Source organism: Antechinus flavipes, chromosome 4 (assembly GCF_016432865.1).
Source record: "Antechinus flavipes isolate AdamAnt ecotype Samford, QLD, Australia chromosome 4, AdamAnt_v2, whole genome shotgun sequence".
Taxonomy (NCBI): Eukaryota; Metazoa; Chordata; class Mammalia; order Dasyuromorphia; family Dasyuridae; genus Antechinus; species Antechinus flavipes.
The window spans coordinates 131732212-131747832 of NC_067401.1; the positions used below are offsets into that span (position 1 = coordinate 131732212).

General features: G+C 43.0%; 1 protein-coding gene across 1 annotated transcript; it reads right to left on the reverse strand.

Moving 5' to 3' along the window:
• Window positions 1-669: 669 nt before the first annotated feature.
• On the reverse strand, window positions 670-14793 carry FKBP10 (FKBP prolyl isomerase 10). Its single transcript, XM_051994485.1, has 10 exons — window positions 14463-14793; window positions 11989-12134; window positions 11230-11419; window positions 10966-11111; window positions 9964-10153; window positions 5492-5637; window positions 4842-5034; window positions 3287-3429; window positions 2793-2956; window positions 670-1780 (listed from the first exon to the last, which is right to left on the reverse strand). Exons 1-10 carry the CDS (start codon window positions 14696-14698, stop codon window positions 1595-1597), a joined length of 1740 nt encoding a protein of 579 aa, XP_051850445.1. The 5' UTR covers window positions 14699-14793; the 3' UTR covers window positions 670-1594.
• Window positions 14794-15621: the final 828 nt, after the last annotated feature.

The window sequence follows — 15621 nt, forward strand, 5'->3', positions numbered from 1 at the left end:
GTCACTTTCAAATTCAGATCTGGGACTCCTGAGCCCAATGCTCAATTCACGAGCCATTTAGCTGCCCCTCTTCCCTCAATTCTTAAAAGCCTCTTGGGATGTTCTAAAGGTAGGGAATCCTCTTGGGATGTTCTAGAGTTAGGGAACCCTCTTGGGTCACTGAAAGGAAATGTCACTGTTTTAAGATCAGCTGGTTACACTCTAGAATGGTGGCTTACATCCAAATTTACTTCTTCAGGCAGAGGAGTAAAGGTATGTCCCAGTATAAGAGAGTATTTAATGATCTAGAATTGACTTAAATCTTTGAGGATGGACATCGAGTCTTCTATTAACTTGGGAGCCTCCCCAAAGCAGAAATCATCCCTTTTGATCTGAATATATAGATCTATAGTATTCATTTGTAGGTAGATCAATGTAAAGAACTATCAATTGATAGATAAATGACTTTCCCTTGGACCTTCTTAAACCCCAAGTGAAATCTTAGATCCTGGCTCAGAACTTCTAGACTCCTCAGGTATGAAAAATCTTTTAGGGAAGCAAAAAGCCCGTCAGAATGAGAAGAGGGAAGATGAAACTGTCTTGGATAGAATAGGAACAGAATAAAAGGTTCATTCCCTTATATCTTCCACCCCTGGCCCATATTTCTCCTGAATTACAACATGTAGGGGACCTGGTTTAAATTTTTATTTGATGTAAAGAAAAAATACAACTGGCTTTTGATTTTACCTTCTACATATCCAACCCCAGATGACCCCATATTTCAGATTTTTCAAGAATAATTTTATTTTTATAGCTACAACACTCATCCAGTTTTTCTTGTGTCCTCTCACCTTTTCATTTTATTCTCCTTTTCTCATTAAAAGAAAAACACATTCTAGGGCCTTGGAAGTAAGACACAAAGGTAATTGAACCAAATCCACATGGAACCCAACCTTCTTATGGCATGGGCAGAACTGGGGCCATTTTAGTCCCTCTGAGTCCCAGGCTCTGAGGGTATGGTACAGAAGTAGATGAGGTAGGGTACCCTTCCTGGAACTTCCCTCTCCCCTAGCATCTCTCTTTTTTCTGTGGAAGGGCAGTCCAGGTCAGTTTCCTGGAGGACCAGAAGGAATCTCCCCATTGCTTTTTGCTTTGGCTCCTTGGTAGCCCAAGATGTAGATAGGGCAAGTGGGGAGACAGTTGAAGGACGGAAGGAAGTTTGGAGGATCCAAAACAAGTGAGCCCATACCCTAAAAATCCCCATTTATCTGAGGTGGTTGAGGTCCATATGAGGGGATAGGGAACTATCTGCTGCCCCTACTCCACCCTTAACAAAGGAGAGAAACCCAATTGCCCTCCCACCACCTCAAAACTGCTTCCTAGAAGATCTCACACTTGAAAAATTTAAGGGGAGGCTAAAGGAAGGAATACAATGCACCTTGGCTTTAAATCTGGTGTTGGCTGGAAGGCCAGGCAGCAGTTAGCACCTTAAGACTCTCTGTGAGTGCCCCAAGCTTCCCAGCAGAGAGGAAGAGGGGCTGGTCTCAGAGGTCTCTCCCACTGCCAGCTGTGGGTTTTTGCATTCCAGGCCGGGCCCCCTTAATCCCCAAGTCTCTCAGAGTTCTTCATGAACTCTCTCCCGGTCTTCATCTGATTTCAGCTTGAGCTCCTCCATGGTGATCTTGCCATCCTGATTTCGGTCCTGGTTCTGGAACATGTCACCGATGGTTTTCTCGGGGTCCTGCCCGGGCATGAGTTTCCCTTTGCCTTCTGCTACCTGGGCCTTGATAAAGGTGGAAAACTGAGAGGGAAGGAGAAACAACGGGAGAGAGGGTTAAGCGAGAGTTGGAGCCTAAAGGGCCATGGGAGGAGGGTTGGAAGGATACACACGTGGAGGCCATTCTGGTTCAGGAGGCGTTGGGTCAGGGAAGGAGTACCACTGAACCCAGAAAACACGATGGTGATACCCAAGGAGGGCCAGTGAGAGGGGGAAAGTAGAGGGAGAGCAAAGATTAAGGCTGAGAAAAGCAATAGCACTGGTGTGGGGTGAGGAGGAGCATGAATGGATTTGAGGGAGGGGGAGAACTGGGTAATATTTGAGTTCATTTTGACTACCAGGGACACTTGATATTCTCTTTTCTGACTCATGCCTTTATATAGGGGACTGTCCTTCATACTTAATATGCATGCATAACTTATCCATGCCTCTTAGAATCTTTAGAATTTTGAAGGATTGGTTTAAATATCACCTTCCATGGAAGTCTCTCCTATCCCCTCCTGACTCCCAACTTGCTCGTGCCCTCCCCTCCAAATTACTGTTACGCCATCCACATCAAGGGGGTTAGGGATCGAGCACCCTCACCATCTGAAAAATCTGCATAAAATTTTTGGCCCTCCCTTTGTACCAGAGAAGTCTGAATTATTATTGTATTAAAAGGTAACAATTTGCTATTATACAATACTATATATTTTTTATACATTTCTGAGCTTCTAAACTTTTTCTGTATGGAATGCTAGCCTTTGTATATTGTCTGTGGCTTCTGCAAAACATCCCCCAAAGTTCCCATTTCTTATGCCAACCAGTGATACATTGAGACCACAATGGGGGAAGTCATGATGTGGGAAGAATAGACATTATTTACTCCCAATATAATGTAAGCTCCTTGGGGGCAAGGACAATATAATTTTTGGCTCTGAGTTGCTGGCACATAGTAGGTACTAATAAATATGTCTAGAATAAATGAATGAATGGAATGAAGTGACCCTCCTGAATTGAGTAATGGTTTTCTATGTGCTAAGAGGCTTCTTCCTACCTCCTCAAGGGGGATCTCTCCATCCTTGTTGAGGTCCATGTCTTCATACAGGTTAGGAGGGGGGTCCCCATGCCAAACGAACAGGTAACCCTCTGGCAGTCCCTCCTCTCGGGACACCAGCTCCACCTCAAATAGTAGCACAGCACTGCCTGGGACACCGCGAGCTTGGAGAAACAGAAACGAGACTTTAAGGGCCCTGCCCTCACTGGGCTTCCTATATTTGAAAGAGGGAGGGATGAATGAGTAGGGAGCAGCACCTGACTCACAGGAGCCAGGATGGTCTTGTTGGAACTTAAAGATCTGTTGAAGAATTAGAACAGTCAGTACCTCGTTCCCAAGGCCTTCCTAAACATCCTGTTAGCAATAGAAGTGCTTCCCTTTGCCCTCCTTCCTTGTTCCTGTTTAATGCTTTCCCCTGCCATCCAGCAGCTCCAATCGGGGCAAGGTTGGAGGGCCAGAGAGCAGAAGCCTTCACCTTCCTTTTGCCCCCTCACCTCCATTTTCTCCATGTCCCAGGTGAGGAGGAATGATCAGTTGTCGCCTTTCTCCCACACACATGCCTTGAAGCCCGGTGTTCAGTCCTTCAATCACCTTGTTGGCCCCCAAAGTAGCTTCCTGGGGCTCTCCGTAGTCGTGGCTGGAAGAAGAGAATGAGGATCTGGATCTGGAGGAATGCACCTGGGCTTCCTTCACTCACCATGATCTGTAGGTTACTGGGAACAGCTAAGAAACATGCTGGATAGAGCCCTGGGCTTGGAATCTGCAAGATCTGAGTGCAAATCCTATCTTACTAGCTATGGGACCCTGGGCAAATCACTTAATCTATCTCAGTTTTAGATGCCCCATCTTTAAAATCACTCTTCAGTCTTATCCAATTCTTTATGGCTCACTTTGAGGTTTTCTTGGCAAAGACCGCAAAGGTTTGCCATTTCCTTTTCCAGCTATCTTATAGATGAGGAAACTAACGCAAACAAGATCACAGAGCTATCTGTGTATGTCTGAATGGTATCTGAGGTTAGATTTGAATTCAGGAACATGAGCAAATATCCGAGTACCTGAAGCCAGAGTTGAACTTAGGAACTTTGGTCTTCCTGATCCCAGGTCCGGTCCTCTTATTTACTGCACTATCTAGCTGCTCACTTGGTACATAGTAGACACTTAATAAATATTTAAATACTTGTTCCCTCCCCCCTTTTCTCTTTGGATGGGAAATACTTAGGAATGAAAAAATAGCTATAAAAGACTGTAAGAATCAGAAGAAACAAGAGACCCTAAATGAGAGCTCTATACCTTTTTATGTGTCCTGGACTTTTTGCCATGTGGTGAAGCCCATGGCACCCTTCTCAAAATAGTTTTTAAATGCATAAAAATAGAATTACCAAGAAAACTGATTATACTGAATTACAGTGATAAAACAAACAAGCAAATACATAAAAAAATAAGCCTAAAATCATGTAACCCTTGAAATCTATGCATGAATTCCAGATTAAGAATCTTAGATTGTTGTACAGCAAAATAACTGTTAGGACATGTATGCTTATTTTTTGACATGTATGCTTATATTGTATTTAATTTATACTTTAACATACTTAACATGTATTTGGTCAACCTGCCATGGATAGGATGGGGATCAGGGGAAGGAGGGGAAAAATTGAAACAACAGGTTTGGCAATTGTCAATGCTGTAAAATTACCCACGTATATAACTTGTAAATAAAAAGCTATATTAAAAAACAAACAAATAAATAAATATAGTAGAAATACAAAAAAAAAGAATCTTAGATTGTCTAGAAACCAAATCAGAAGGGGTTTGGTTTGGTTTCTACTTTTTGCCCTCCTTGACCAGCATAAGGAACAATTGCCATCCGGTGTGTGGTGATGGATGTGTACTCCATTTTTCTGCCAGTAAAAGGGAAACTTCGGTAGAGATGAAGGCCATTTTGGATTTGTCTTTGTGTCCCCAGAATGTCTGCATGGCTCCTAATTTGTAGTAGAGGCTCAATGAGTGCTACTTGAAAGAATGAATGATGCTCCCCTGCCTAGTACTCACGAGGAAAAGAGCTTGGTTCCATCCAGCAAGGAGCAGTTATAGTGATAGCGTACAAAATCCCCCAGCCTGGAGGTCTCATTGCAGCCTTCACTGGGTCTGGAGATGGTCCGAGTTTCCACCGGGTCTGATGGGTTGTGGAAGTCGATGACGTGGACATCGAAGATCAGCACTGCTGAGCCAGGGATCTTGTCTCCTGATACACCATTGCATAAGCATAGACTTAGGAATGGAATGGAAACTTAAAGGCTAAATCCTATTGATCACTTTGTGCTCCCCATAGGAAAAAATGGAAGCAATGATCACATTTTAAAAAAAAAAAAAATATATATATATATATATATATATATATATACACATATACATATATATATACACACACACATACACACACATATATATATGTGTGTGTGTGTGTGTGTGTGTGTGTGTGTGTGTGTGTATGAGAACTGGGCAAATCAAATTATTTGTATTTATGGAAGGAGAAAAGGGACAGGTTGGAGCTGAAGTTCTTGGCCACCGCCTAGCATCTTGGGGAGGTATCCATTGGTTTGAAGAACGATGTTTCCACTGTAACTAGGAGATGAAGGGAAGGCAAGGATTGAGGCTAGGATTTGTAATGGGGTTGGGCTAGGTAAAGGAGAAAACCTTACCCGCTCCATTTTCTCCATAGGCGAGATGTGGAGGGATGGTGATTCGTCGGAGCTCTCCGATGCACACTCCCTGTAGTCCCTGGTCCATGCCTGGGATGATGTAACCCTGCCCTATGTAAGTATTGTATGTGTGGTTTCTGGAGTAGCTGCAATATAAAATAGGGGAGAAATAGGGCTGTGCTGTCAGCAAAGACACCTTCCAAACACCGTGACCAACCACCCCCATGACTAGATGGGCCCCTCTCCTCCTTGATGCAGCTGGAGCCCATTCAGTTCTACATCTGATCATGTCTCTCTCTCATCATCTGCCACTTCCCTAGTACCCCCTCCAGCTCCTCAGCTGGACCACTGCACTAGCTTCTGATTGAGCTTCAGCCTCTCCACCCAGCTGTCAGTGATATATTCCTAAAGCACCATTCTGACCACTCACTCTCCCACTCAAGAGCCTCCAGAGGTCCTGTCTTGCCTCTGAAATATTACTGTTCTGTAAGAAATGATCAGCAGGATGATTCCAGAGAGGTCTGGAGAGACTGACATGAACTGATGCTGAGTGAAATGAACAGAACCAGGATTTCATCGTACACGACAACAAGTCTATACAATGGCCAGTTCTGATAGTCGTGGTTCTCGTCAACAATGAGATGATTCAGGCCAGTTCCAGTGATCTTGTGACAAAGAAAGCCCTCTACACCCAGAGGGAGGACTATGGGAACTGAGTGTGGATCACAACATAGTATTTTCACTTTTTTGTTGTTGTTTGCTTGCTTTTTGTTTTCTTTCTCATTTTTTTTCCTTTTTGATCTGATTTTTTTTGTGCAGCATGATAATTGTGAAAATATGTATAGAAAAATTGTACATGTTTAATATATATTAGATTATTTGCCATCTAGGGGAGGGGATGGGGAGAAGAGAGAAAGAAAAAATTTGGAACACGAAGTTTTGCAAGGATGAATGTTGAAAATTATCTATGCATATATTTTGAAAATAAAAAAACTTTTAAAAAACTTCTATCTTTTTAAAAAAAATCAGCAAGTGTTTATTGTCTTTCCTTTCTTCTCTCTTCTCCAAAAATTAGGGGGAAAGGAAGGGAAGAAAAGAAGAAAGAAGGGAAAGAAAGGAGTAAAGAAGGAACATGGGAAGGAAAGGAAAAAAGAAAGGAGCAAGGGAAGGAAGAAAAGGGGGAAGAAAAGGAAATAAAGAAAGAAGGGAGGAAGCCAGAAAAGAAAGAAGAAAGGAGGCAAGGAAGGAAAGGAGGGAGAAAGGAAGGAAAGAAGAAAGGAGAGAAGGAAGGAAAGAAAATGGAGGAAGGAAAGAGAAAGGGAAGAAGGAGGAAGGAGAAAAGGAAGGGAAGAAAAAGGGAAGGATGGAAGGAGGGAGAGAAAAAGGAAGGAAGGAGGGAAGGAAGAGAAAAAGGAAGGAAAGAGAAAAAGGAAGAAAGAGAGAAAAGGAGGAAGGGAGGAAAAAAGAAACAAGGGAAGGGAAGAAGAAAGGAAGTGAAAGAGAAGAAAGGGAAGAGGGAAGGAAAGAAGGAAAGAGAGACAACAAAAGGAAGGGGGAAAAGCCCAAATCCTTGGAACAATTATACATAGTCAAGAAAAACTTGCCTGGCCATTTCCAAAGATATGTGGCTCATTTGACATCTTGGATCTGTCATCTCACAGTTACCAGACTATTTGTCTAGATATAAAGCTTATTATCATTTCAGACATACCATAGTATAGATAAATTGGCTTCTTTGCTTTTCCACATCCATGATATTCCATCTCCCACCACCTTGCTCTTGCACAAACAGAACACACTATTCCTGGAATGTATTTTCTCTTCATTTCTGCCTCAGAAAATGTAGCTTCCTTTGTAGCTTAGCTTAAGGATCACCTCCTACATGAGGCCTTTTCTGAACTTCCTAACTACTGGAATTTCCCCCCCATCAAAGATCTTGTGTTTTTCTGTACACTTTATATTTAAATTTATATGTATATATTTCTTCTCTAAATAGACTGTAAGCTCTTAGAAGAAGAGGCAATTCAATTAGCTTTTAATTCCACAGTACTCAATATATGATGCTTGTGGGTGATGATATACCAGTGGGACATAAGTTTCATTAGGGATGCTGTGAAATCTTGACTATGTTATTGCAGATAAAAAATATAAATAATTTTGTGTTGCATAAATTTGACTTACTCAGGCTATATATTAATGAATATATTATTATATGATATATTAATATGTTATCATATATTAATATGATTAAATACATTAATTCAAAGATAGAAACTTGACTTAGGATTTTTTTGGTGGAGGGTCTTGCTGGCAAGGAGCTCTTTCTACCACTTCAGGGCAGAATCTGCTCTGAAACTTAGGATCTTAGGGAGCCACTCAGAGCCTTGAGAGATTAAATAATTTGCTCACAGTCATACAAACAGTATGAATTAGAAATGGGACATAAATGATTGTACATGTATAATCTATATCAGATTGCTTGCTGTCTTGGGGAGGGGAGAGGGAAAGATGGGAGGGAGGAAATTTTGGAACTCAAAAATGATTGTTGAAAACTATATGTAATTGGAAAAATAAAATACTATTAAGTAAGAAAAAAATTGAAGTGGGACATGAACTCAGTCCTTCATGGCTCTGAAGTCCTTTCTCAGTCTATGGCACTGTGTTGCTTCTCTCATTTTGTAATTATAGTTTTTGTGAAATAAACAAAGCTTGCCTATAGCATGTATATACAAGCCTTGAAATATCAAAATATATATCCTTGAATCTGACAAAAGGCTGCTTTTATTGAAGTTGCATTGTACCTGGAAACTTCCATGTCCATTGTAATCCACTGAAAGAAGGGCATCAAACTCAAACATAAACTGTATACTGACTTGGAAACCCACATGATAACATTATGTATGTTCTATGTTATTTTTATTTATTTTGTTAAATATTTTCTAAATGAGAAAAAAAGAGTTCCGTGTCCCTAGATTTTTCATAGCCAGATATATCGTCCCATGAATGAAAAACATTTTAGCATTAGGCATTAGAATGATTTGTTGATTGATTGATTGATTGATTATATCAGAGAGGCACTTGAGATGTATTTCACTAGGAATGACAATGGCTTCACTAGCTCTCCTTCCTCCTCATGGTCTCTCTCCAGTTCTTCCTTCCCCCTCCCCTCATGTTTTCCAGTCTCCAAAACTTCTTGGTGTTCTTTAACCCTTACCATCCAAGTTCAGGCCCTCATTCTTTCTTGCCTGCACTACTTCCATAGCCTCCTACCTGGTCTTCTTTCTTCTAGTCTCTTGTCACTCCAAACCATCCTACACACAAGCTACCAAAATGAGTTTGTCAAAATACAACTCTGACCACCTTTCTACTACTTAACCAGTTCCAAAGGTTCCTTATTCCTAGCAATTCCTACCAACTCCTCTATTTGACATTTAAAACCCTTTACAACTTGACTCCAACCTACCTTTCCAGCATTAATATTCATTATTCCCTTTGACTTTCATTGCATTTTTTTTTTTTTTTGCTATTCCTTACATGACATTCCATTTCCCAAAAAACACCTTCTTTGCAAGATCTTTTCTTATTCTCTCCCAGCTCCTTTTGGTGTTTTCCCTTCCAAATTCATATATTTATTTTGTGACTATAACCTGCCCATTAGTCCCATTTAGTGGAAGAGTTGACTAGGTAATCTTGGAGACAGAACCTACCAACTGGCCAGGAGATTCGCCCAATAATTCCCAAGTTTCTAACGGTCTATTTTTGACCTTAAATTGGGGTGGCTTCTGGAATATATTTTATATAAACTTTTATATGTATATGTTGTCTTCCCTTATAACATGAAAATATTTTGAGGGAGGGAATGACTTCATTTTTGTTGTGTCCCCAGCTTAGTAGAGTACTCAGTACATAGTAGTAGTTCACTTGTTATTTCAGTCACATCTAACTCTTTGTGACTTCATTTGGGGTTTTCTTGAAAAGGATACTAGGGTATTTCCTCCTCTGATTCATTGTACAGATGAGGAAACTGAGGCAAACAGAGATGAGTGACTTGCCTAGGGTGACACAGCTAGGAAGTGTCTGAAGACAGATCTGAACAGAGACTTCAGGTCTAGGGCTCTATCCACTGCACCAGCTTGCCACCGAATATAGTAAGTATTTAATAAATTCCTTTTCATTGATCTGTTTGGCTCTGAGAAGAGGGGCCAGAAATAGGAGCAATGACTTGGGGTTACAAAGAGGCAGGTTTAGACTTTTGAAAACCTTTGAACAATTAGAGATATTAAAAAATAGAATTAGGATCTACCAGGTTCTTTCTCACTGGTGGTCTTCAAGCTGAGGTCCTTTCTGACTCTAAGATTCTGTGATTTTTTTCCTCCCAGTGCTTCCTCCATTCTCCCCTATTTTGAGTGATTTTTGTCTCAGCGATTTCTTCAGCTCTTGCCATTCTCCCATGGGCTCACCCCACCTCTTACCTGGAGTCAAAGATGGTGCCATCCATCAAGGAGCCATTATAATGGTATCGCATGAAATCCCCTGCCACAGCTTTCCGCCCACAGCCAGGAGGCAGCAGCAGAGTCTCTAGCTGGACACTGTCCTTGGGATTGTGGACATCAATTAGAAGGACATGGAAGACGAGGGAAGCCTGAGGAGGGATCACGGTTCCTAGAGGGGAAAAAGAAAAGATCAAGCTCCCTATAGTTGCTTTCTAAGGTTTCTTTGGATTACTAAGCTTGGGGATAAATAGTTTAAAAATTATTTTTAAAAAAACTACCATTAAAAAAACCATTTTAATTAATCAATATAAAAGTTCTCTTCCCACACCCACCACACCTGCTACTGTCACTCCACACTCATAGCTGCAGAAGAGGGAATGAGGATAGGATTAAATGGCTCAGGATCATTTGAAGTTATGAGGTACAGTAAAAGGAATAACGAATCTGTGTCATTGGACCTCAGTTCAAATGTGCACTAAGCTTTTTGACAGCTGCATCAACTTTAGCAAGTCATTTTAACTTATTTTTTTAATTTTTAAAAATTAATTTTAATTTTTTTGTCATTTAAAATTCTTGAATCTGTTTCCTCATCTGTCAAATGGGGATAATCATAAACTCATAACCAATGTGTATGGTCAATCAAAACAAAATTCTACTCTGACCATGTTTAAATAATCTCAGTCTGCATCCTGAGTTTATCATTGCTCTATCAAGAGGTGGGAAGCATTTGTGAGGGCAGCTAAGGAGGCATGGTGGATAGAGCACCAGCCCTGGAATCAGGAGAACCTGAGTTTAAATCCAGCCTCAAACACTTGACACTTACTAGCTGTATGATCCTGCTCAAGTCACTTAAACCCCCCATCCCAAAAAACAAAAAACAAAACCAATCTGCAGAGAGGTCCCCTCTTAGCCCCTTTCTGGTGCCTTTTCTTCCTCTTAATGGCCACCCATCTTTCCCCGATGTGAACCAACTGCTCTCACCATAGCCTTTCTCTCCATATGCCAGAAAAGGGGGTATGATGATCTTCCTTTTCTCTCCAGGACACATCCCTAGCAGCCCCTGGTCCATGCCCTTGATAAGCCATCCTGAGCCCACATAGGTGTCATAAGTGCTACTCCTGCTATAGCTGTGGAGAATGAGATGAAGAAGGGATTGAGTAGGGGGAAGACTCCTGCTTCCCTGTGCCATTCCTTCATCTTCAGGCTCCTCTTCTCTGCCTTCAGAGTTCCTCTGGGACCCATTACCTGGAGTCAAAAGCCGTTCCATCCAGCAGCGTGCCATTATAGTGATAGCGGACAAAGTCGCTGTCCTGGACCATGCGGGGACAATTTGTGGGTCGAAGGAGAGTGTTCACCTGCACTGAGTCTTCCTTGTTCCATACATCCAACAGGACAACGTCAAAGTACAGTGTGGAATCAGGAGGGATCAGCCCGGCTGAGGAGGGGAGGATTATCTGTTAGCCCCAGTGGCAATGGGGGGAAAGTCCCATCCCTCCTTCAAAGGGACATCTTTCTTCCTAGGAGCATCCTAGCTTCCATTGTCCCACATGGCCTTCACTCTATGACAGAAGCCCTGTCATAAAGTGGAAGAAGTACTAAACTCATATAGTTGAGTCTGGTCCAAGTTCCAGCATTCCCTGGGTGTTTGACTATAGGTTAGTCACGTAAAACTCTCTGAGACTCAATTTTCCCATGTGTAATAATTATACTTGGACTAAAAACTTTTAAGCATTTATATGCTCAAACCAAAACAAAATTCTACATTGACCACATTTAAATAATCTCAGTCTGCATCCTGAGTTCATCGTTGCTCTGTCTAGAGGTGGGAGTAGTAGGGTCAGTATCAGCCCTGGAATCAGGAGGCTCTGAGTTTAAATCCAGCCTTGAACACCTGACACTTGCTAGCAGTATGACCCTGGACAAGTCCCTATCATTTCCTTTGACCAAGACCTCCCCCCAGTTTTTCATGCACATGTGTCCCAACCGCCCCCTCTCCTCACTCACCAACCCCGATGCTGCCGTAGCCAAGGTGGGGGGGGACGATGAGGCGACGCCGTTCATTGACACACATCCCCATAAGCCCTCGGTCCATACCAGTGATGAGCCGGCCCACACCCACCACACCTGCTACTGTCACTCCACGATCATAGCTGCAGAAGAGGGAATAAGGACAGGGATAGATGGCCCAGGAGCACAATGCATTTGTACTCAGTGTATGTGGGTTCAGATCTGGACTAAGGTTTTTGATAGCTGAATTGACTTTAGCAAGTCACTTTAGCTTCTTTTTAAACATTTTTTAAAAATTTATTTTAATTTTTTTGGCATTTAAAATTCTTCAGCCTCAGTTTCCTTATTTGTAAAATGGGGATAATCATACCTTTTGGGGGGAAGGCCACACACTCTAGAAATGTGAATAGGGACACACAGAAATCTGCACACATGCATATACAAAGCCTATATATATATATATATGTTTGTGTGTGTGTGTTTGCCAATTGTCTCTGAAAAAAAAGCATATAAAGATAGGCATGTACTACCCATTAATATGATCACTACTAAGCCAAATGGCACAGTGGGCAGAATTCTGGACCTGCAACCAAGGAAGATCTGAATCTAAGTCCCATATCAGACACTTACTAGCTGTGGGACTCTTAACTTTTATTTGACAGTTACTTCATCTGTTAAATGGAAATAGCAATAGCATCTATCTAGCAGGGCTGTGGGAATCAAATGGGATAATACTTGTAAAGTGCTTTGCAAACCTTAAATTGTCATATAAATGCTTGTTGGTTTTTTCCATAGGGTTAAGAGGCTTACCCAGAGTCACACAGCTAGGCTGGATTTGAATTCCGTTCTTTTTGACTTTAGGCTAGTGCTCTATCTACTGCACCGTTCAGCTGCCTCATAAATGGTATCATGATTATTTTTCACTCATAATCTCCTATGCTTGCACATATACACAGATCTATGCTTCTATATAGACACACATTCACATAAACAGGCTCACACACTCCTGCAAACACGCCTTCTAAGTGTTATTATCATGTCCTCAGTGACCCCTGGCCCATCAGGATTGGGTCTCTGTTGCAGAAATGTGCAATCCCTTTTATTTGAGGATTGAGTTTGAATCTTGAGGATGAGGTCCAGGTCTTGGTTAGAAAGCAGCACTAAGATTTTCTCCCTCTTGGGAGGGCTCTTAGATCTTTGAAGTAATAGTAGGCTCAAAACACCACCCAGCAAAGCTATATTAGTGCAAGCAGGACTTTGTTCCAGGGCAATACTATCCAGAAGTGTACACTTTTTCCTCATTCACTTTGAGGTTCTTTATGAAGGCTTTTTTGGGAGACGGACTGCTCCAGATATCCTTTACACCAATAATTCCTCTCCCTAAAAACCAATCCTGTTTTTGCCTTATGTAAACACATTCTTAGTTATTGCTCTCCCACCCAGCACTGCCCCCCTCCTCTGCCATCTCTGCCACAGCTCCCCAAAGAATCTGAGCGGACGATTCCAAAGATAACCTTAGTGGTTTACAAAGCAGTTATTTCCCAAAGAGTGACAGCATTTGTTGAGAGAACTACCATATTAGAGTGGAGCAGGAGGAGATCTAGAATCCTGGTACATACCCTATCATCTTCGGAAACCAACCTCAGAGCAGCACAATCTACTCCCTCTCCCCTAACCTTCCCTCTTAAGTCTCCCCGGAGACTAGTAGATTCCAGATCTCTAAATCCACAAGATGGACAGTCAAGGTTTCAGTCTTTAAACGGAAGGAAGCCGAGGGAGGAGGAAAGTGGTGGTAGGGAGCTGGAAAGGCCTTGGAGCGTTTGGGAAGGAGTCCAACAAGGAGATGTCAGGGTATATAGGAGAGATGTCTCTGATGGGAGAGATCTCCCATCACTCCCCAGATCAGTACCATTTCTTTTCATTTTTCTTGTGCCTCTTTTACAAAATTCTTTCTCAGACTTTGAATAAACCATTTCTTCAGATAAATTCTAGTTCCTTTTTTTACATCAAAGAACTCACCTCAAAACTCCTGGGGGATGGGGAGAAAGAAAGAGAATCACAGTAGTGTCAAAGTGAGACGGGGCAGTTTGTTTCAAAGGGATCTCAGACTGATATTCATCCCCCCACATACATACTGTTTCAGTGGAGTATATCCCTGTGTACCCATAACCCATTTCTTTAGGAAATGTATTCAGCATGCAAATCACAGACAAATCACAGGCAAAAAAGCCATCAGCCCTTGAAAATTGTTATCTCAGGCACTTTGGGGAAAGTGGTGGGCTGTATGAATGGAGGGATGGACGGTTAAAAAAAAGGATATATGGGAAGTGGGACAGTTGGTGGAGAGCAGGATATCTTTGGGTACAGGGAATTTCTGGGATAGCAAATATGTTTACAGGAAAGTGACTCTCTGACGGGTTGTGTTCAGGTGCCGGGGAATGATGTGTTTAGGGGTCCCCCTGCCCCATTACCTGGAATCAAACTTCTTGCCATCCTCAAAGGTCCCATTGTAGTGGTAGCGGATGAAGTCCCCCATCTGCACCTCTCGAGGACAGCCTCGGGGGACGTGGTACCTCTCAATGACCACATCTTCTAAGGGCCCCCCACCAGGACTGGCCCGGCCCAAGGCCCTTCCCGAAGCCTGCAGCAGCAGGAGCAGGACGGGGAATAAGGGGAGGATGCGGCTGAGGGAGCCCCAGGGGGACATGGTGCCTGGAGCAGGATGGCTGAGGGAGAGACCAAGAAGCCTCCGCCTCCTACTCCGGCTTCTCCTTCGTCCAGCGCTGGCTCCCCCTCTTCCTGTCAATGCACCCTCCCTTCCCTCAAAGTAGTCAACGTGGAATGGGGGCTGGGGCAGCTGAGCTGGCTGCGGGGGGAGCTGAGGGGGAGCTGAGGGGGAGCTGGGGATGGGGGTGGAGAGAGGCCAGAGGAAAAAAACACAGCGAGCACCTCTCCATTCCGTCTGCCCCGCCCCCAGGGGGTAAGGGTTTTTTTTTTTGGGGGGGGGGTAACATCCGGAGAGAGCTGGGGGAAGGGGCTTCTGGGGAAAGGAAAAAGTTGGAACAACTTCTTAGAAAAACTTTCAGCTTCTTTTTTCCCCAGCGCTGCCACCGGGTCCTAGCGCCCGGCTGAGTGCTTGATCCTCCAGTAGGTCCCTTCCTCCTTTCCCAAATTGGGATGGGAGAGTGGGAGTGGGAATCTCTTTTGGATGTGTCCCGCTACTTAAAGAAACTATAGATCGTGAAGCTGAGCGAACCTCCCAGGCCCATACTGGGCTTCCCACTAGAAGCCAAGAAGGTTCCTGAGTGAGCACCGTCCACACTCCGTGCTCAGCCACTGGTCTCCAAGAGCTAGACAGCTCACAAGACTTCTCGGTTCCCAGGACCCTGAAGAAATGGGGTGGAAATACGGGCTGGGGTTCCTTTTCTGCCTGCAGACTTTCCAGAATAGCAGAGACTGGTGGAGGTGGAGCAGAGACAGGAATACAGAGAAGGGAAGCACTGTTTAAGCGACTATTATTGGTTACAAATATTATCTCCTTTAATGGGGTGACCTGAAACCACAGGATTAAATAGTATTAAATTCCCGCTCTCCCTCCGCCCCCGACAGTCTGGTCATCTGGAAAGTATG